Below are 21,048 nucleotides of genomic sequence, written 5' to 3' on the forward strand. Positions count from 1 at the left end.
TCAAGCCTCTGAAATGTAAAGTTGTCCATGCAATATGTCTGTCAAGTCATATCTGTTTCTGTGCTACTGCTAGTGTGTTTAGACTGCTTGGATACAACAAGCAGTTTGAAGATGTCACTTTGGGCAAATGGCCCTTTGTTATTATTATTGCATAACATTTTATTAACTAGACAATTCCTCTCCTAAGGCAAAGAAAAACAAAATGAAAGTAGTCTTATTACAGATAGTCCAGCTTGCTGGTGAGTTATGTGTTGAAAGCTTAAACATGGACAGGTCACTCACACTGGTGTTTCTTAATGTACCTGTAAGTTGGGGTAGTGTTATGACCTTGGTAAAGACTCCCAACACATTTAAAAACTATCTGTTTGGTCATGTGACATGTTATTAATGTACTTGATCTTCTTGTGACTGCTTCACACTTTGTAACTTTAATGGATGGACACTGCTCTGGGTGTTCTTCCAATTCCAAGAAATCACACGGTTCTGCTCAGTTAAATGACTGACCCCAGGCAACATGTAACACAGGTTAAAACTAAAACCAGGTTACCACAGCACACTCCCTTTGTTGTTGTCCAAGGAGGCTCAAATCAACAACCCCAATCATTTATTTAATTATAGGCACCACGATCCCTTCTGCTGAGTCATAAACACCGCCTACCATCTGGTATTACGTTGCAGTGTTGTGTGAGTGTGTGTTTGTCCATTTGCTCCCAGGTCACCATGGGACTAAATGCTGACGCCAGATAATATACAAACACTTACACACACACACCACACACATACACATACACACACACACACACACACGCACACACACACTCACACTCCTGTCCCCTGAGGTTGGAAATTTCCGCCCACTCCACACCCATTATCTGCCCTGACCTCTGAGCCTGGACGCGTGACCTCCTGGTTGGCCGGACCTCTTTGGCTCTGCCGTTTGATTGGTCAGTTTGACGACCTTTGTGTTCCAGGCTGCTCTTATGGGAATGTTGAGGGAAATACGTGACTGAGAGAAGATAGGCACACACGGATGGAAAGAGAGATTATGAGCGCAGAAGAAAGAAGCAATATGAAGAAAAAAAATCATTTTTGTATTTTTCCTTTACCCCTTTCCAGCTCAGAGAAGAACATAAAAAAAATCATTCATACAACAAATACAATGACAATTGAAAAGTAAAATTAGCATTTAAAGAATCCACAGAAAACTGGAGAAAGGTGTTGTCAATCCTGCTTCCTTCCTCAGTCCGTATTGATAACAGTCCCTCCCCCACCGATTCTCTCACCGAGGGAGCCTGCTGCTGCTCTCGCGGTGGGGGCCTGATTTAGTTGACCCTTAAGCTGCCCACCTCAAAATGGCCAGGGCCAGAGAGAAAAGGACCCTGCTGCCAGGCTTTGTTCCTGCGGGGATGCAGAGAGGGTGGGCGGTATGTGTCTTAAGACAGGGGTCGCAGGTTACGACCTGTAGAGGTTTAGGTGACCTTTGATCCCTGCGCTCCATACCACAAAGGAGGGCCTTATCCCCACCTCCCCGTTGGTGCATGTGAGGTCCGGTTCACCCTCTAACCTCCCAGAAAAACGCCAGAAAAAAAAAAAAAAATAAGCCAGATAAAGGAAGAGGAAAATATGCAATTAGCCCATAACTGTGGGTTGTAAAATCTGAAACCTTCCAAGGTGGATTTTTTTTCTCCAATATACTTAGTTCAATATAGTGGCAGTGTCTTTATTGATCAGGGCACTGAAGAAAACCCCTGTGTCCTCTTTGTACTCAGCTCCTCTGATTATCTCATTACATTCAGCTACAAGGAAAGATACAGGGCAAGAGAGACTGTGGTTTAGTCAACTGTAAACTGTCTTTAACTGTAAATACCATACCATCTTTGCATGTTGTTCTATACGTCTGGGGATTGTTTGAATTTTTTTTAAATAACATGACTTCAATACCTTAATTAAGGGACTATAAATATTTTCACCCTTTTTTTCCACAAAAGAAAACATGCCAAACTGCTTTGACTATGACGGAAGGAAATATGGCCTAAAGTTGCAATAGATTTTAGATTTAAATGAGTAAATTAAATAAAGATTTAAATATCATATGTCATATCTAAAAGAATTACCGATCCTAAGAATGTAACGGGTTGAAATGTGAGCCTGGACGCGTGACCTCCTGGTTGGCCAGACCTCTTTGGCTCTGCCGTTTGATTGGTCAGTTTGACGACCTTTGTGTTCCAGGCTGCTCTTATGGGAATGTTGAGGGAAATACGTGACTGAGAGAAGATAGGCACACACGGATGGAAAGAGAGATTATGAGCGCAGAAGAAAGAAGCAATATGAAGAAAAAAAATAATTTTTGTATTTTTCCTTTACCCCTTTCCAGCTCAGAGAAGAACATAAAAAAATCATTCATACAACAAATACAATGACAATTGAAAAGTAAAATTAGCATTTAAAGAATCCACAGAAAACTGGAGAAAGGTGTTGTCAATCCTGCTTCCTTCCTTAGTCCGTATTGATAACAGTCCCTCCCCTCCGATTCTCTCACCGAGGGAGCCTGCTGCTGCTCTCGCGGTGGGGGCCTGATTTAGTTGACCCTTAAGCTGCCCACCTCAAAATGGCCAGGGCCAGAGAGAAAAGGACCCTGCTGCCAGGCTTTGTTCCTGCGGGGATGCAGAGGGGGTGGGCGGTATGTGTCTTAAGACAGGGGTCGCAGGTGACCTGTAGAGGTTTAGGTAGGCTGAACCGTTTCCGCCAGCGTCTATTGGCGCTGGCGTCGGCTAACAACGCTTCGCCTCCATTTCCTGTTGCTGGCGTTCCCATATTGAGCTCCCCCTCAAACTAGGGAACGATTCGCTCACAGTCAACCTGTGTGCTTCTGTGCAGCGCTCTCCCTCCCTCTCTCTCTCACACACACACACACACACACACACACACAGGGTGTGAGAAGTCACATTACTGTAGACAGAAATAAAGTGTGGCGATACTTTGGGATAATAATATCGGCGGCGGCGGTCCGGGTCGCTGCGCAGCCTAGCTTAGCCTAGCTTAGCCTAGCCTAGCTGTCCAACTTCATTGTACAACTTCCCCCGGGCAGAAATACCCTCATAAACTCTGGAAAATGAAGCGTGGTGGTTTGGATTGAGCACCGGACCTTATAACCAGCTAGATTATTTCTTTGGTGATTTACAGGACATCGGGCCGCCGATGATAATGTTACCAGAGATAACACTGCGTGACTACGTGGCTAGTTAATTCCGGTTAAGTTATCCCGTGAGCTCCTCGGGGGCTAAAGTGTATGGTGTCTTGACATGCTGGTTAGAAAGCAACACACTATGTGTATTCCTTTTGTCTCTAATAGTTTTTTTGTGGCGTTTGCGGGTTAGATTTAGCCATGTCTCTGACAGCCTCTGGACGTGAAGATGTTCCATCAGAATAAGCTCCCCCCCGGCACTATTTTGCATCGACACCGCTGCTGTTTCCCGGGGTTAGCCCCGCCCTAGATGATTGTGATTGGTTTAAATAAATAAAAACAGGCCAGCCCAGTTTCCCCCCCGAATAGACGGCTCTAATCGGTGTGCTTCCAGACCATACTACTTGCTGTAGTTTGGTCTGGCTTCGCGAGACTAAGGTTTAGGTGACCTTTGATCCCCGCGCTCCATACCACAAAGGAGGGCCTTATCCCCACCTCCCCGTTGGTGCATGTGAGGTCCGGTTCACCCTCTAACCTCCCAGAAAAACAAAAAAAAAAAATAAGTCAGATAAAGGAAGAGGAAAATATGCAATTAGCCCCTAACTGTGGGTTGTAAAATCTGAAACCTTCCAAGGTGGATTTTTTTTCTCCAATATACTTAGTTCAATATAGTGGCAGTGTCTTTATTGATCAGGGCACTGAAGAAAACCCCTGTGTCCTCATTGTACTCAGCTCCTCTGATTATCTCATTACATTCAGCTACAAGGAAAGATACAGGGCAAGAGAGACTGTGGTTTAGTCAACTGTAAACTGTCTTTAACTGTAAATAAATACCATCTTTGCATGTTGTTCTATACGTCTGGGGATTGTTTGAATTTTTTTTAAATAATATGACTTCAATACCTTAATTAAGGGACTATAAATATTTTCACCCCTTTTTTTCCACAAAAGAAAACATGCCAAACTGCTTTGACTATGACGGAAGGAAATATGGCCTAAAGTTGCAATAGATTTTAGATTTAAATGAGTAAATTAAATAAAGATTTAAATATCATATTATGTCATATCTAAAAGAATTACCGATCCTAAGAATGTAACGGGGTGAAATGTTTCAAAGTGTTGAAACTCTTTGCAGGAGGTTTGATGATGAACTATGACATCTCTTTCATGAGGTGTATATTTATATCTGTTCAGTGGGGGTTCTGCCATGTAGGAAGTTGCATCGCTTTGTGCAGTGTGAAGTGACTTCCTATTCCTGACCCATGCCCCCCTCCCCCCCCTCAAAGAGCCACCAAAACGTGAGAAAGGAATAGATCACTAAAACTGAGCAGGTGTTGGTACATTGACTTTCCAGGACACACAGACCCTTTACTTTTATAGTTTCCGGATCTTCTGCATCCTGTCTCTTTTGTGTCATCTGTATCCCATCTCAGTAATAAAACAGAGCAGGCGCTGGTGTGTGTGTGTGTGTGTTTTTTTTTTTAGACGTCCCTCTCCGGTTCCTTTGTCACACAGGCCGAGTGAGAGATAATCATGTGTCTTTGCTTATCCCCACATGTAGTGCCTTTCTGTTTCCATCCATTGTTATTGGGAGAAGTGGTCCTAGTTCAGCTGAATGTGGTCAGTAACATGACATCATTGTGTTGTATGTCCCCAGCTGAGCATGGAGAAGGTCCAGGCCATGGCAGAGCAGGTGGAGATCAAAGCCAAGGTGGTGCAGACTGAAGTCAAGGCCCTCGTCCTCCGACACAAGAAAGCGCTGGAGGAGAGGGAGTGTGAACTACTCTGGAAGGTGAGCAGCCAGAAGAATTACACCATTTAATGTTGTTTTTTAAAATATTTTGTGAAGATTTAGTCAAAAGAGGAGCCTACATCCTTTTCCATATACCTTACCCATTGTGTGAGGTCAACCTGAAATGCTGACTTGATGAGTCGCTCCTCCATCTTGCCGATGCTAAATGCTTCTTCTTTATTACCCTTCCTTTGCTTCCTCTATATGAAGACCATAGGCCTGCACATAAAAGAACACATCCTACGCAGGGATCGGCTCCCCGAGCGGATTTAGGGCTTACTTTCTACAAAAGTTGACAAGTTTTCCTCTTTTTTTGCGTGGACTGCGTCAGCCAAAACAGACGTGCCTCATCCAAATGAATGAGAAAACCTGCTTTATAGTTGCACCGCCTGATTTGGTGTGAATGCAGCCGTAGGATGTGTGCTTTACGCAGAGCACAGTGTCTTGTCAGGATTGGTTAATTAAAGTTGTTTAACAATGCAGAGGGGCCATCTGTTAATCCTGCACTTTGGCTTTAGGCCTGCACTTCAAAAAGCCTGTGGAAGGGCCTCCCGGGTTTACAGTTACCCAGAGAAGCAGTGGGGTTTTGGGTGAAAGAAAGAGCCTCCTCCCAGAGGCCCCTCATTCCCCGCTAAACTGCACTTCCAAATCCATAACCCCTGAATGAATAATCCACATAAAAAGGAGACTGCATACATGCACAGCATTGTCTCCAACACACACTCGTGCAAACACACAATCTGCTTCAGAATAAATTAGCACTGAAAGAGATGTGTGTATGTGTATTTGTGCATTTACGTCCATGTGCAAATTTGTTGCTTTAGACCTGACAGAGCATAAAGTATCATTTAGCCTAACACTGACCACTCTATCAAACTCTTATTCCACCCCACCTCCTGAGAGCAGGCTCTGTGACATCGTAAAACCGGAGCTTGTCTTACTCTGTCAGATCGTGTGTGTGTGTGTGTGTGTGTGTGTGCGCGTGCGTGCGTGCGTGCGTGTGTGCAGGTCAAAGTGTCACAAAGAAGGTTTTCACTTACTCATGTTCCCCCTTTAATCCGTTTTACACCACCGCAGGACCTGCTCTTCATCCCTGACCTGATTAAGCCGTTACAGGCAACCACAGCGCGTACTCACACACATACACACACACATACACACACACACACACAGATCCTGTCTTTCCTTTTTCTTTTCCATCTTGTGAACTGACCAACTGACTGACTTACACACCCTGTAGCTGCTTTGCCTCTCAAATGCGATTATGCAACGCTGTGGTGAGTTGTGTGCGAGTTTTGCAGCGGTCTGTTTTCTGTCTGCACAGAGCACTGAGGAATGGTGTCAAGAATGTCAAGAATAACAGAGGAGGCAGAACAAAGTTACGCATGAAGTAGGAAGGTGCTGGTGAATTGTGCGTGAGTGTCATTACAGAGGTGGTAGGAGGCGGTCCTGCTGTGTGTTCACATGTGTTTTTGAACTCGTGTGATGGAGTAGTGCGTGCCTGGTCAAATTGGGCTGAAACAATTAGTGGGAAAATGAATTGTCAGCATTTGAGAAGTTGTTTTTAAGTCATTTATCAAGTTATAATTCCAAACAGATGTTTCCATCCTCTGAAATGGTCGGTACTTTTTCAGTTTTATATTGCTGTAAATTGAATATACTTGGGTTGTTAGACTGTTGTTTTGACAACCCAACAAAAAAAGTGCTGCTCTCCACCACTTTCTTTCTTTCCCAACACCTTTTGCACGGCGCTCTTCCCCTCTGCTTCCTTAGCTCAGGTGAGGAAAGCTCCCCCTGGCGCCTCCTGTAGTGTGAGCCAGCTTCCACGGCCCACCCGCGCTGACAGAGGTGTCGGTAAAATGAAACTGAATCCGGGAAGGCGCTCTTCGGTGACTCTCGGCACCGTGTCACTGAAGTAGAGAGATTCATGTCCATGAGAGACGTGACCGCACAAGAGCTAAATGTGACACGCGGGTTTACACATGCGACATGTAAGGAGGAGTGTGAGTCTGGGTGTGTCTTGTATATGTTGCGCTGACGGGTGGTTGTAACTCAGAAGTAGTTGTTACATTAGTGAAAATCAAGTTCTGTCTCCCTCTATGAGGCCTTTTGTTCTGGAACTCTGTGAAATGCATACCGACTCTGCCGAACTCAAATGAGTAGTCTGTCTAACTTGAGTCTTTGTCCTTGGTGACTATAAAGTGTAACTCTAGTCTTACAGATGCAAATTGCACTTCCACGTATGCCAAGGATTAACAAAGGGACCCTCTCTTTTTAGACCCTTTGTTTCTTTCACAGTCTTTTTCTTGGCGATCAAAAGTCCCTCTGACCATAGAGGTAGCTAGGCTATTGTGTTCTACTCTTTTTGTTAGGTGGTGGTAAGTAAGAGCCCAGTCCCTGCTTCTCAGGTGGTCCCCACCCTTTGTAAGGCTTTCTCCTCACTGCTTGTACGGTAACTGTATCTGGCTGCTCACAGTAAAGGCCAGGACACACCAGTCCGACTACCTGAAAATGGAGACTGCCGATTCAGGGAGCTCCAGTCTTCCCGTCGCGGCCGAAAAAGTGCAAAGAACACACCAAACCGACTGCTGACTTTCCGTACGCTCTGCGCTTGCGCGGGACGTAATGTCTCCATAACAGCAGGCGGCGCTAATCTGTATTGTGGCCCGAAAAAATACGGAAGCCGGAAATGATGGGACGGCTCTCTAGACTATAAACATAGATAGAAATACGTATTTATATTTATGGACCATAAAGAGCACCATTTTTAGCAGAGAGTGTCGAGCATGGTGTCGAGCAGTCAACAAGGGTTGATGCATGTGAGTACTCGCTGAACGAAACAAACAAACACATTAAAACGATGGCTAACTGTTGTTAGCTGTTTGTGCTACCCGCCTCACTTCCGGGCTTCACTGATTCACTAGCCCTCCACAAATCAAATTGCTCCAACTGAAAGACTGCCCGCCGCCGATTGAGCAATCGGCTCAAAAGAAGCCTGACGACATCTACGACGACCGATTTCACGGCACACACCAAACAGATTCGTGTCCCCGCCCCCTTCCGACTTTACGACAGCGATTATCGGGCCGGTGTGTCCTGGCCTTAACACTAATGTGATTTTTTAGAATTATTATTTTTTTCCTTAGAAAGGGTCTCATATATGTCCATATTTCTCCATACCATGGACCAAGGCCTGGGCGCCGCCATGTTGGAAGCGTCATGGTTGGAATGTCATCAGGTGCATTGTTTAGAATTTAGAATTGTTCTTGTCCTTGAAGGCCACTGTAGCTTCTGTTATTATTCAAAAGGGGTGGGGTTACCCAGGGAGCGTTGCATTCTAGAACTTTCTAGAATTTTCTAGAACTTTCTTGATGATGTCATATTACACACTGCACCTTTTAAACCTGCAGTGTGTAGAATTTTGGGATTTTTTTTCATAGCAGACTTGGTAGAAAATAATTATAATATCCTTAAGTAAATTTAATTTAGTGTATAATAGCTTAAAACATTTTTTAGAATATTTTTTTCCCCCTTAGAAATAGTCATTTATATCTCCATACCTTGGACCAAGGCCTGGGCGCCGCCATGTTGGAAGTGTCATAGTTGGAATTTCATCAGGTGCATTGTTTAGAATTGTTCTTGTCCTTGAAGGCCACTGTAGCTTCTGTCATTATTCAAAAGGGGTGGGGTGACCCAGTGAGCGTTGCATTCTAGAACTTTCTAAAACGTTCTAGAACTTTCTTGATGATGTCATATTACACACTGTAGGGCTGCACGATATGGACAAATCAACATATCCCGATATTTTTAGGCTGACTGGCGATATAAGATATATCTCGATATATAGCTATTGAGGAAAAACATATAGATTTTCAATAGATATTTTCATATAAAATAGTTTAAAGGTGCAGTGTGTAATATGACATCATCAAGAAAGTTCTAGAATGCAACGCTCCCTGTTCTTTTAAATCCGAGCCGGTTCCAAGTAAACGAGCCGTTGTTTTATTCCCGTTTGGTTTAATTCTACCGAGGCTGTGTCACTTTGCCTAGTTTCCCTCCATGCTTGTTGTGTTGTGAACGGAGCGAAGTGAGGAGTCTCTGCACGTGATTAAATCAGAGAGGGGAGGGGGAGGGCTCACTCCTCGGGAAGTCTCACACACACATACTCTTCATGCGATGCGAGGAAAACACAGACGCTCGAGGCAGAAACTGATTATTTTAGCGCAGAATGACGTGCATCGATATAAACGATATTGTCTAATCTTGTATCCCCTTTTGAAATGATATCGATATATCCTGCAGCCCTAACACACTGCACCTTTAAGCAAATGGAAAGAAACCTACAGCCGTTACTTATACTATTAATAAATGTTCTGTCAGATTGCATTTCACGTAAATCAGATTTTCAAGCAAATCTCATCAGTGTGTTTTACAGTTGTAAAAACTAAATCTGCATTAATATTTTATCTATTTTCTTTGACATGCATCTTGTTCCTAATAATTGTTACACACAAATAAATGTGGTTTGAAGGAATACAAGTTAAATATTTAATTGAAAATATTTTGATTTGGATTGTCACTAGAATCAGTAATGTACTTTTTCCCTTCCATGCCCATCAAATCCATTATAATATCAATGAATGTGTCCTGTTAATACCTCTGCTACACCACTTAACCCTACTTTCTTCTATTGACACACTGAAGCCCAATCAAAATTTGTATGGCAACTAAGGATTTTCAAAGTTTGAAACTTTCCATGGGAATTAACGAGAATTTTGGGAATAAACGGGAATTTTAGTTTATTTATTGAATGGCTGGGGTCAGACAGATGAGTACAATTTTACTCAACATTCATATTTTTGTTGTTCAGTGAAATTATTGATTGTTCATAAAATAATCAAAACTTGATAAAAGTTCTACTTAGAAATGAATCTGTTCAAATGTAATGTTTTTTTAATTGTATTATTTTGCATGGATGTCTGCCTATGACAAAACATAATGTGTATATGTTTAGATGAATGTTTGGATATGAAACTGATCATTTAAAATGACAGACATTTAGTTCATTCCTATAATTCCCAATTTTGAATATTCACAAAATTCCCAAGCAAAAGTTCCTGTGGAAAGTGTCCGGAATTTACTGGAAACTTTCCACCCCTTTGCAACCCTAATGGCAACCAGCTGCATGTCACCCAAATCTTCTTCTTCTTCTTGGCTTTGGCACATTGCTGCCTCCTTGTGGGCAGACATGCTCGTAATAGTCTCACAGTTAACAGGGTTGTAACTGGAGACGCGCTGTTTATCAATTATACTTGTAAAATAAATGAAAAAAAAAATGGAAATGAGTGTAACAACTGCTCAACCATATTTTATTATTGGCAACCAGTAGTGCTGAAACCAATGTATTAAACAAGGTGTTCCATCCAGCACAGAGTGATCTTTTTGAAATGTTATTTTATTGTATGCGTTGAATGGGATAGTATACTGTTGTAGTTTACCACTGGAAGATGAAGCCATTCCTAACCCTCCTTTTTGTCTGCTTGTGTGTGCTTTCAGGTGGAGAAGATCCGCCAGGTGAAGGCCAAGTCTCTGTACCTGCAGGTGGAGAAGCTGCACCTTAGTCTGACCAAGCTGGACAGCACCATCGCTGCCGTCAGCCAGGTGCTGGACGAGGGCCGCCACCTGGACGTGCTGCTGGCCAGGGAGAGGATGCTCACCCAGATCCACGAACTGAAGGCTCTGAGGGGCCTGCTGCAGCCGCAAGAGGACGACCGCTTCATGTTCACTCCTCCAGATCAGGTAGGCACAGGGACCCTGTCAATCAGCACCTAAAGTTATGGTGGGGCATTATGAAATTATTGGTATGAAATTATTATAACCAACCTGAATATTTAGAATAATTCATTATTTCATTATTTACCATATTATGTTATCATACAAGTTTATTAACGTTCAGAATATGTTTAAAAATAAAAAGTTTGTGTTCAGCCAGAATAGAAATTTCTGTTTGTTATCCTTTGACATTTCAAAATAACACATTTGAGAGCTGTAATTGTAATACCATGAAACTGTGCTATTTTTGATTAAGGTTGTCGTCATACCATCAGAATATCATACCGACCCATGCCTAGTTTGAACATTATTAAAGTTATTGCTATGTTTACTGAGCATGAAACACGCACACCAATTGAATGCATTCCATCCATGGTTCCCACAGACTCTGTACAACGCCACCAAGTCCATGGGCCTGATCAGCAGTGGAGCCTTTGCCCCCGTCACCAAAGCCCACGGCGAGGGTCTGAAGACCGCGCTCCGTGGCAAGCCCGCCTCCTTCACCGTGATGGGATATGACCACGACGGGGAGCCGCGTCTCTCCGGCGGGGACACGGTGTCTGCCATACTCATGTCGGGCACGGACGGTAACCTGTCCTCAGCAGAGGTGACAGACCACCTCAACGGCTCCTACACCGTGGGCTACCTGCCTAAGAGCGAGGGCGAGCACCTTGTGTCTGTGTTGGTGTGTAACCAGCACATCCAGGGCAGCCCCTTCAAGGTGCTGGTCAAGTCGGGGCGCAGCTACGGCTCTCTGGGCTCCCAGGTGGCGGCCTTCGGGAACGAGGGGGAGGGGGACGGTCAGCTGTGTCGGCCCTGGGGCATCAGCGTGGACAAGGAGGGATACGTGGTGGTGGCCGACCGCAGCAACAACCGCATACAGGTAAAGTGCCAGTCACACACTGGCTACAATGTACTCTAAAATGAAGTCGCTTGCCTCATTTTTCCACATATTCTATGATCAATTTCAGTAATTTATTTATAATTTATCATTCACTCATTAGTTAAAGCTGACACTGTTGATTTATGTGCTAAAATGTTTATGTAGCAAAGAGTCTGTTTAGCAAACTGAAAATTGCACAAAGCTCATTTTGAGTGAAGACATTAGCTGTGTGTTCATTATAGAGAGACAAACGGAGCGTCCATTGTCTGTGAAAATGATACGTCAATACAACTGGGTTTGACCATCGCATTTAGCTTGCAGGTGTACATGATCGCTTTACAGGAGAGTTGGTACCTTGTGAGGGCTCCAATGCTGAAACATTCAAGTGGACTGAATGTTTTCATTCCTTCCCTCTACAGATATTCAAGCCATGCGGTGCCTTCCACCATAAGTTCGGCACTCTGGGTTCTCGGCCTGGTCAGTTTGATCGTCCGGCGGGCGTGGCGTGTGACATTCAGAGACGAATCATTGTGGCTGATAAGGACAATCACCGTGTGCAGGTCTGAAAACCAACTCAGATACATTTCTAAGATTCCGACACATTTTGCACAGTTGATGTAATGCTACTGTGCACACTCTCTGTACCGCAGATGTAAACGCGTTGGGGCTCTAAGACATTTGCTCTGTCCGACAGGTGTTTACGTTTGAGGGCCAGTTCCTGCTGAAGTTTGGGGAAAAGGGCACCAAGAACGGGCAGTTCAACTATCCCTGGGACATGGCTGTCAACTCTGAGGGTAAGATCCTGGTGTCGGACACCAGGAACCACCGCGTGCAGCTGTTCGGCCCGGACGGCTCTTTCCTCAACAAGTACGGCTTCGAGGGCGCCCTGTGGAAACACTTTGACTCTCCCCGAGGAGTGGCCTTCAACCACGACGACCATCTGGTGGTGACCGACTTCAACAACCACCGTCTGCTGGTCATACGGCCTGACTGCCAGTCGGCCCGCTTCCTGGGCTCGGAGGGCACCGGGAACGGGCAGTTCCTGAGGCCGCAGGGCGTGGCCGTGGACCAGGAGAACCGCATCATCGTGGCCGACTCCCGCAACCACCGAGTCCAAGTGTTCGAGCCCAACGGAAACTTCTTATGCAAATTTGGCACACAGGGCAGCAGCTTCGGACAGATGGACCGGCCCTCCGGAGTGGCTGTCACGCCCGACGGAGTCATTGTGATCGTCGACTTCGGAAATAATCGCATCCTCAAGTTCTAAAAAAGAGAAAAGTGTATTCTCTCCCTCTGTTTGCCCTTTAAGCATTTTTTTTGGGAGGAAGGAAACGGAGGAGAGAGAATGAATCAACAGACACATCAGGAGGAGAACTCGGAGAGGATTGAGAGCATGTTAAAGTGAGGGGAAATTAACACTGTGGATGATCATTTCTTTTCATTCACATTGATATTTTCCCAATCAGATAGCTGTGGGTTTGTATGACAAAAAGGGGACCTCTACAAATTGATAATCAGTAGAAAAAGAGCCATATTTCCCTCCCTCAGTCTTGGCTGCTCTGAATCCTCTCTGCAAGCTCTCCTTAAAGTATCCATCTCAGGGAATTTCTCACTTTTCTTGAAATATTGTACCCTCTGCTCCATACCTACCTCATTTAGCTCTTTATGAATGTACTCATAGTCACTGAGCAGAGGTTTTAGTCCGTGAAGTTTTACAAAGAAGAAAAAGTCTACCTCTACACTTTGCTATTTAAGAGAGACAACAAAAGAATAGACTGATCATTTGCACAGGATCAATGGAATTCTTGCTGTGCATTTTGAAATATGAGTTCAACTGAACCTCCTGAATGTTGTTGCTGAGACAATACTCAGACCGCTGTAGAGGCTGCATCAATGAATTATCATTGGAGGGCCTCGCTCAGAGAGGAAACTAGCGTACAGTAGTGTCCTGTTCATGTTTTTAGGCTACTTCGTTTTTGCATCAACCCTTGTCTCTTTGTGGAGTTTGTAGCGTCTCGCCATAAAAGAGTGTGTGAAGTGATGCCAAACATGATAGAATCAAAATTAGCTCAAGTCACAGTAGCACTGATTTAAAACGATCAGTTCTTGTTCAGGCTTTCCCCTTAGCTTTACTGGCTAATGATGATTTAATTAATTTACTAGTAAAAGTAAAAAATATTAATTTGAACAAAAATAAGCCCTGTAATTAAATGTACAAAGTGATCATCCATACACCCCTGCCCCCAACTGTCTCGTAAGACTGGATGAATTAATGTTTTTGATAAAATAAGACAACCTGTGTTGTTACTAATCCTGTCAGTGGCATGAACAATTAAGATGCAAAGAGTAGTATGCAAGGAGAGCAGCGTCTCCTTCAAAAGGGAGGACCCACCAAAGGATTTTGGAGATGAAATTTCGAAGATCTGAATATATTTGTGATCTTACCATAGAAAGTTAATCATATAGTTCAATGAGACCTTAGGTGAGGCCTGCCGTTTGACAAAAGCCTCACAAGTAGACACCCAATTTGGCTGTTCGGAGGACATTAATGCCATCAAATAACTCCAATGGACATTACAGTCCATTGGAGTTAGATTGTGGTTGAAAGCCACTCCCTGTGGCTCCTGGGTCCTTAGTGCAGTCCAATGACGGGGTGTGATCACAAAGCCCGGCCCTATTTATCCATCCTCAGGAGTTGAAGAGAACGCTCCAGATTGAGCGCCAGTAGATCCATTCCTCTTAAGGATGGAGGTCTACAGGCCCACTACTGGAGGCAACCAAAGTAAACCTTTCTGAACAATGGCCAACCGTAGATTTGGCCGTTAAAGAAAACAAAAAAAAATCCCCTTTAAAACAATTTCTTAAATAATCATAGTTGCTGGGAAAGTTTAAAAAAGAAGAAAATACCTCCATGGAGTTGAGTTCATGGCACTGTCCACGTTAGGCTTAGAAGAATAGAGTGTGCTTGGGTCACAGTTTATAGTACCTTAACATCACGCTTAGACCCTTGTCATGCAAGGCAGGTTTTTAGAGGAGCTCCTCTCCGTCTGTCTCCAGAGATGTTCCTGTAGAGAACAGAAGACGCCCACACCAAAGAAAACCCCATTTCTCCCCTTTCGCATTTATCGCCTCAGCCCATCAAAACGTTCCCCATTTTTTTCTCATTATTAGACCGCCCTTAGGCTCCAAGTAGCATCTCACATTAGCCTTTGCATCTCAATAGAATGACCATAGAAACTAATAGATACTAACTCTTCGTAATGAAAGCATTGTGTGGTTTTGAAAATTGTCCTTCCTTAAATCTGTGTCCCGCAGGAAGCACTAGACAATTAAGGTTCTGTTGGCCTCTTCCGTAGCCTAGCAAAGAATCTTGGGACCTAATGAAAAGATTGACTGAGCGGCTCCCTCCTCTGAGGAGAAGGACCGTCTGCACATGATCAGGATCTCCATCTTCATATCTCAGACATCTTGTACCTCTACGCTCGTTTTTACCTCCTTTTTTTTCTTCGTTTACCTCGATTCCGCAATACCTCATAGCTACTGTGCATTTAAAATGTTCAAATACCTCAACTTGTTACTCGCTCTGAATACCTCATTTGTGCTCCGTTTTATTTGAGCATACCTCGTCAGATATTTATGCATTACTAGTATACCTCATTATTTGAATCTTCTTGTGTTACAGTGCAGTGCATGTCCAATAGCTCTAGGACCAAAGATCATGGTACTGTTTTGAGTTGAAATTTAAATTTGTATTATGGTCATCATCCATCTCGCAAACCATGAAACAGCCCCTGGGTTGTTCAGTCAGAAAAACTTTGCCTTTTTATCATCAAGAAACCAAATATTTCAGTTGAAAGCATTGTGCCAAAACGATCTGTGAGAGTTTGGTGCCAAACAGGGCTGGCATTTTGGACCACGCCAGTGTAGACGATAAATGTCACGGGACCATTACATCATAGATACAAATGTTGAATCGGGGCACCTGAGAATAAATCCTTGCTCTCTGATTGGATGCACTTGAAGAGGGCTGGACCCATTACTCTTTACCTCATGATGTAGTAATATGATGATGATGATGATGATGATGATAATGAACATGCAGGTTCCACTTATATTTTGTTACTGTGCCCAAGAGGTAAGGGGAAGAGAGTGTGGCCTCTTTTAAAGAGTTATCAACTTCACAAATCCGCCTTTTGAACGCACACGACACCACTGTTATTTCAGCACAGTCGCATGTCGGTGTGGATTGGTTTTGGAGGAGCTTGAGATGAGTCTAAACTCCATTCATACTGTGGTTCAAACACACGCATTAGAGAATCTCGCCAGTAGGCGCGACAACAGGCTTGTTTATTATTTATGCAGAGCTTTTAGCACATTGATGGCCAGCCAGTTTTGATTCAACAGACCCTGCTGCTTTGAACCCAACACCTACTTTACACCAATACCATTATTCTTTTCTTTTTCAGTATTACTCTGTGAAATGTTCATTCATGTTGAATCAGTTTTTTTTTTTAAATTAAGTTTGCAGAATTCTATCTTTAAGATCCTTAAGGTATTCACTCTTAAAGAGGAAACATTTATTTTAAATCTTTAGTTGTTTTTCGTTGTTGCATGCTTTAAAATGTCCTTGTATTATACCAACATCTCTCACAGGTGTTGCAAAACTCAGATGGGGTGGAAAGCTGACTATTGGGATGGTTTTTTACCAAAATATATACCCAAAGATGTGTATGTGCGTGTTAGGATTTGCGTTGGGTGGGATTAACCTTTGACCTTTGCGATTGTATTTCCTATTCTCAAGAGGCCTGGCGGATACAAGCTGTTGGGCCAGCCACGCCTCGGTTCCTGACAAACGGAGGCAGATAAATGCAGAAGGCTGCTGCGCCCCCGGACCATTAGTGCTTCATTTACTTTAACTCCCTCTAATATGCAGAATATGGGTAGATATATTTACGTGTTGTCCTTTAAAACTCAAGCCCTGTAACTTGAGGAAGCTGTAAAAAGCTTCCTGCTGAGCGTAGATTTACCTCACCAACAATGATGTATCCATAAGGCGGGCGTTTTGTGAGCTAGTAACGGGAACTCTCACTGTGAGGAGAAGCTAGGTTTCTCCAGCACAAACCAGCAATCGGCTCAATTCCTCGTCTTTATAAGAAACCCGGAAGTGTGGTGATGGCTGCTGAGCATGTGATTGGTTGATTGCACTCCTGCTCAGCGTTTTCTATTGTTTTGTTTTATAGGGCCCCTGTGGTTTCTGTCCACCATTTTATTTCTGGTCTCTCACAGCTTTAAGAGATAAAGAGCAAAGCTGCACCAGGTGACATGTGCAAGGTCGTAGAGCTCCTTTTAATGATTGTATACTCTAAAGAAAAAAAGAAGAAAAAAAAAAGATTAGAAAATGTAGAAAGAAAAAAAAAATAAACCTCAGGTAGTTCTCAGTAGCCCTGCCCTGCAGGTGTCTCATTGAAACGTGTCCCGTAGTGATGTAGTGTCTCTTTTCCCTGTTATGACCTCTCAGTAATAGACTGATTCTTTTGTGTGCCCATTTACATATTATAAAACTAATTATTTCTAAATCTGAAACAATAAGGCTTTCGATTAGTTTACCCTGAATAATCTGTTATGAGTTTTTTTTTTGTTTTTTTGCCAATTCTTGTTTTACAAAAAAAGTACAAATACTTCTCACCACTTGATTCTCGTTTGCCCTTTTAGAATGTATTTTGTGAAGAAAGGGGTTGAATGGGATCATGCTGATGCCCACTCGCTACAATCAGCCGCTGGTTACATTACAAGACACGGCGGACCATAGAAAATGCTAAATTTTAATCCCAACATTTGGTGCAAAATGTTCCACAGCAGCAATACCTAAAGTATTAGGTGGAATCATGTGGGTGTGGTGGAACGCGCAGCACCGAGATCATTTGTAAATCAGTTTAAACACTAGCTCTCCACCAGGTGGGAGGTGTTTGGCCCTGAGGGCAGAACTGCCTGGTCCAAACGCGTTGTGTTCCTCCTGTTCTCCCAGCAGCTGGCTGTGTGTGGAGTGGGTATTGTGTTTGTGCGCTGCATCAGTGTTGTCTGAGCAGGAAATCCACTGAATGTATCCTCCTAACAGTCCAAGAGGCAGGGCGAGCCAGTGTGGCCGGCTGAGTTTAGATGGGTTCTGCTGGCGCTTCCTCAGCAGTGCCGCTGTGTGCATGTGTGTTTATCATTCAAACCTTCTCTGTGCCTACCAGCACAACTTCCCTCCCTCTTAACACACACTCACACATCGTGCTGAGGTAAAGTGCAGATGTCAGCTCTAGAAGTCTAAATAATGCAAAGGAGACTATAATATATTGGCCACCTGCTGCTCTCTCTGTACTCTGTGGACTTTAAACATTTCTTATGCAGTTCTATGTTTGCTTCTTTTCTTTTTTTGTTTACACTTAAATAAAATTGTATTTCTTTGACTTCAAATCTCTGCCTCATTCTTTGCTCCTAATATTAGAATCAATATTGTCGTTACTAAGTGGAGCTATTGTGTGTTTGCTCTCTCTCCCATTTGTGAGTATACAGTATTCACAAATGCCAGAAGATCTTGTCTTTTAACTTTGTTGTTACATCTGTATTTATTCCACAACTTCTTCACACTAACAAGTATAATGACCACTACTATTACCGCTATATTATTATTTCAGCTTTGTTAGCACTGCTAATGTGCTTACATTGTGGTTTAAATAATACAGTTAATGATGACCGAAGTCTGTTGAGTATAGCTTCGGTTTATGGTCCGGTGGTCGTGCATGCTGACTCACGTACCACTTTGAATAAAAGAGAGCTATTGTTAATGCTATTAGCTACACCTGGTTATCTCCCAACTACAACATGTCAAAATTCATACTGTGGAAAGGCTCTGTATTTGTAATAATAATCTAACATTCAGGATACAGCAGATTCTGCCTTGTCTGCTATCTCAGTTTTCTAATTTACGACCTGTCCCGGAAAACTTCAACCTCAACACCTCCAATAGGTTTATGTACTGTATGCATTTAGTTTAGTAAGTGGTTAGCATTAGTGTTGTGTTAAAGTTACGGAAATATCTTGGCGTGTATTTAGTCTATATCTGGCTATATTCACATTGAGGATACACACATACACACACAAATGTACAGAAAGCAATGATTTCTTAGAACATCTACATTAAAATTGCGGTAACACTTTATATTAATGGTACACACACTTAAAAGTGCTGGGTTATTTTACTAAACCAACTGCTGGGTTAAAGCTGTTGGGTCAAAGGTTGGGTAGTTTGGGTTATAAATCGTGACCCAGCACATTGGGTTGACATGCCCCGCGAAAAATAAGGCTCAACATTCTTTGCGGTCAGCCATTCCTATAGTAGTTCCTGAATAGTCACACAAATACACAAGTGTTGGAATCATGATGAACGTAACAGCATTAATTAACTAAGCCCCTCAAATAAAGTGGTGACCTGGTTTGTCTTATGCTAACCATTTAATTCAATTTAAGGTCACCGCTTTATTTGAAGGGCTACAAACATAATGAAGCCATGAAAAAACGATGCTAAGTTATCATGATTTTAAAGGTCACATATTATGCTAAATGCACTTTTTAAATGTGTTCTAACATTTGCATGGGTCCACGGTGTGCCTAGAGACTGCCAAAATATTTATAAAAATAACAATCTCTCCTTTTCTCACTCTCCCCCTTTCTGAAACCCCCACCCCTCCCCCCAATATACTCCAGTCAGAATTCTCCTCGTTTCTGACCTCAAAAACTGGAAAGCCAGAAGCTTCCACTGTGCAGCCCACACCCCTATTTCTTATTGGTCCACGGCCCTGACAGACAGAGGGCGAGGCGTATCTGGCTTCGCTTCCGGACAGGGGGCGGGGGGAGCACTAAGACCATATAATATGGTGTATAATAGAACCGAAAAGTGTAATATGGGAGCTTTAACACTTGGTATTTCACAAAGCGCATGTGTATTGGTGTGACTAGTCACACATGATCATCAGTCATAACTCAAATATCATGATGATGATTTACATACCCCCAGCTGACACGTTTATCTTGTCTCCTAAACAGTTTGGAGACAAGATAAACTTTTGTATACAATTAAACACATTTGGCTTTGCTAGATGGGTGATCGTTTAAAGCTGGGGTATGTGATTTCTGATTGGTCAAAATTAACATGAGCTATACACGTTGACCAATCAGAGCGAGGCTCCGATTCTCTGTTCTTATTGGCTGTTGGGACTGTCCATTCACTTTGGCACGACTTTGTTGTAGAGCGTGTCATTCAGACATAAATGTATGATGACTCATGTAGCTAAAGATAAAGTCAGGATGTTTACACCAAATGTTGTAAGTAAGCCGATATGTTTCATCATCAATGACACAACTCAACAAGAACAGGGAGAGACCATAAAGAATATGGTAACAGTAAAAAATAAGAAATTAAAAAGAAATCCATAAGTAAATGCAGAGATGTAACAATGGCTTCTTTTTTTAATTTTTAATTTATACACAGGTATATCCCATTGAGACCAGAGACTCTTTTGCGAGGGAGAACTGTTCCCATTTACACGTTACCATTCTACACACAAATTCATGAACCAATAGCAGGCTAACTATCGACATTCACATGAGGCAAGGTGGGTGAAGTGAAGTGGATGATGGGTTTGTTTCATTTTTAAGTGCAGCAGTAAACCACGCCAGCAAAACCTTACAGTTTTTCTCTATTGCTTAAACACATTTCACGATACTGCCCTCACTTTTCACAAAACTCTAAACACAAAACACTTTTCTAAAGCTACATACACACAGCCTCACAGTCTCTTTTCAAAACCAACCCATCACACCAAAACAGTTGCTCATATGCTCAAAAGCAAACTCTGACACCACAATACCGCTCAAGGCCTGCAAAAATGGAAACACAATAGAGCATCATCAACAACATTACCAAAAAAAATTAAGACACAATTTTCAGAGTGTGAGACTGTTCTTTTTACATGCCTGGATGCATTTGAGCAACCCTTTATTTATTCTCAAATATGTATTTGGCATTGACTATAGATTTGTGCGTTTCATGGGAACAGTTACATAATGCAGAAAATGCAGTTATATCACAACTCAATGCAAAAATGAGTACTGTAAACTCAATGGAGGATCCATTACACACAATGTAGATACTACAGTACAGTAACAATTGAAAACACAATGTTCAGGGTGTGATTTATCTTATTACAGTATGTTGTACATGTAAATTGACACAGTATGTTGTACAGTATGTTGACACTGAAATCATTGGGCGGCATCACGTCGTCGGGCTGGGTCGGGCCACAGGACCTCATC

The 21,048-nt window shown here is 42.9% G+C and overlaps 1 protein-coding gene across 1 annotated transcript in view; it reads left to right on the plus strand.

The window, feature by feature from the left end:
* Positions 1 to 14,178, plus strand: part of trim71 (tripartite motif containing 71, E3 ubiquitin protein ligase) — a 33,922-nt gene extending 19,744 nt beyond the window's left edge. Inside the window, exons 3-7 of the mRNA XM_080045143.1 lie at positions 4,842 to 4,976; positions 10,533 to 10,775; positions 11,194 to 11,691; positions 12,111 to 12,251; positions 12,386 to 14,178. Coding sequence (XP_079901269.1) covers positions 4,842 to 4,976; positions 10,533 to 10,775; positions 11,194 to 11,691; positions 12,111 to 12,251; positions 12,386 to 12,958 — 1,590 coding nt within the window. The 3' untranslated portion in view covers positions 12,959 to 14,178. The remainder of the gene's footprint in view (positions 1 to 4,841; positions 4,977 to 10,532; positions 10,776 to 11,193; positions 11,692 to 12,110; positions 12,252 to 12,385) is intronic.
* The last annotated feature ends 6,870 nt before the right edge of the window (positions 14,179 to 21,048 follow it).

The sequence above is a fragment of the Ammodytes marinus genome (assembly GCF_949987685.1).
Source record: "Ammodytes marinus genome assembly, chromosome: 17".
Taxonomy (NCBI): Eukaryota; Metazoa; Chordata; class Actinopteri; order Uranoscopiformes; family Ammodytidae; genus Ammodytes; species Ammodytes marinus.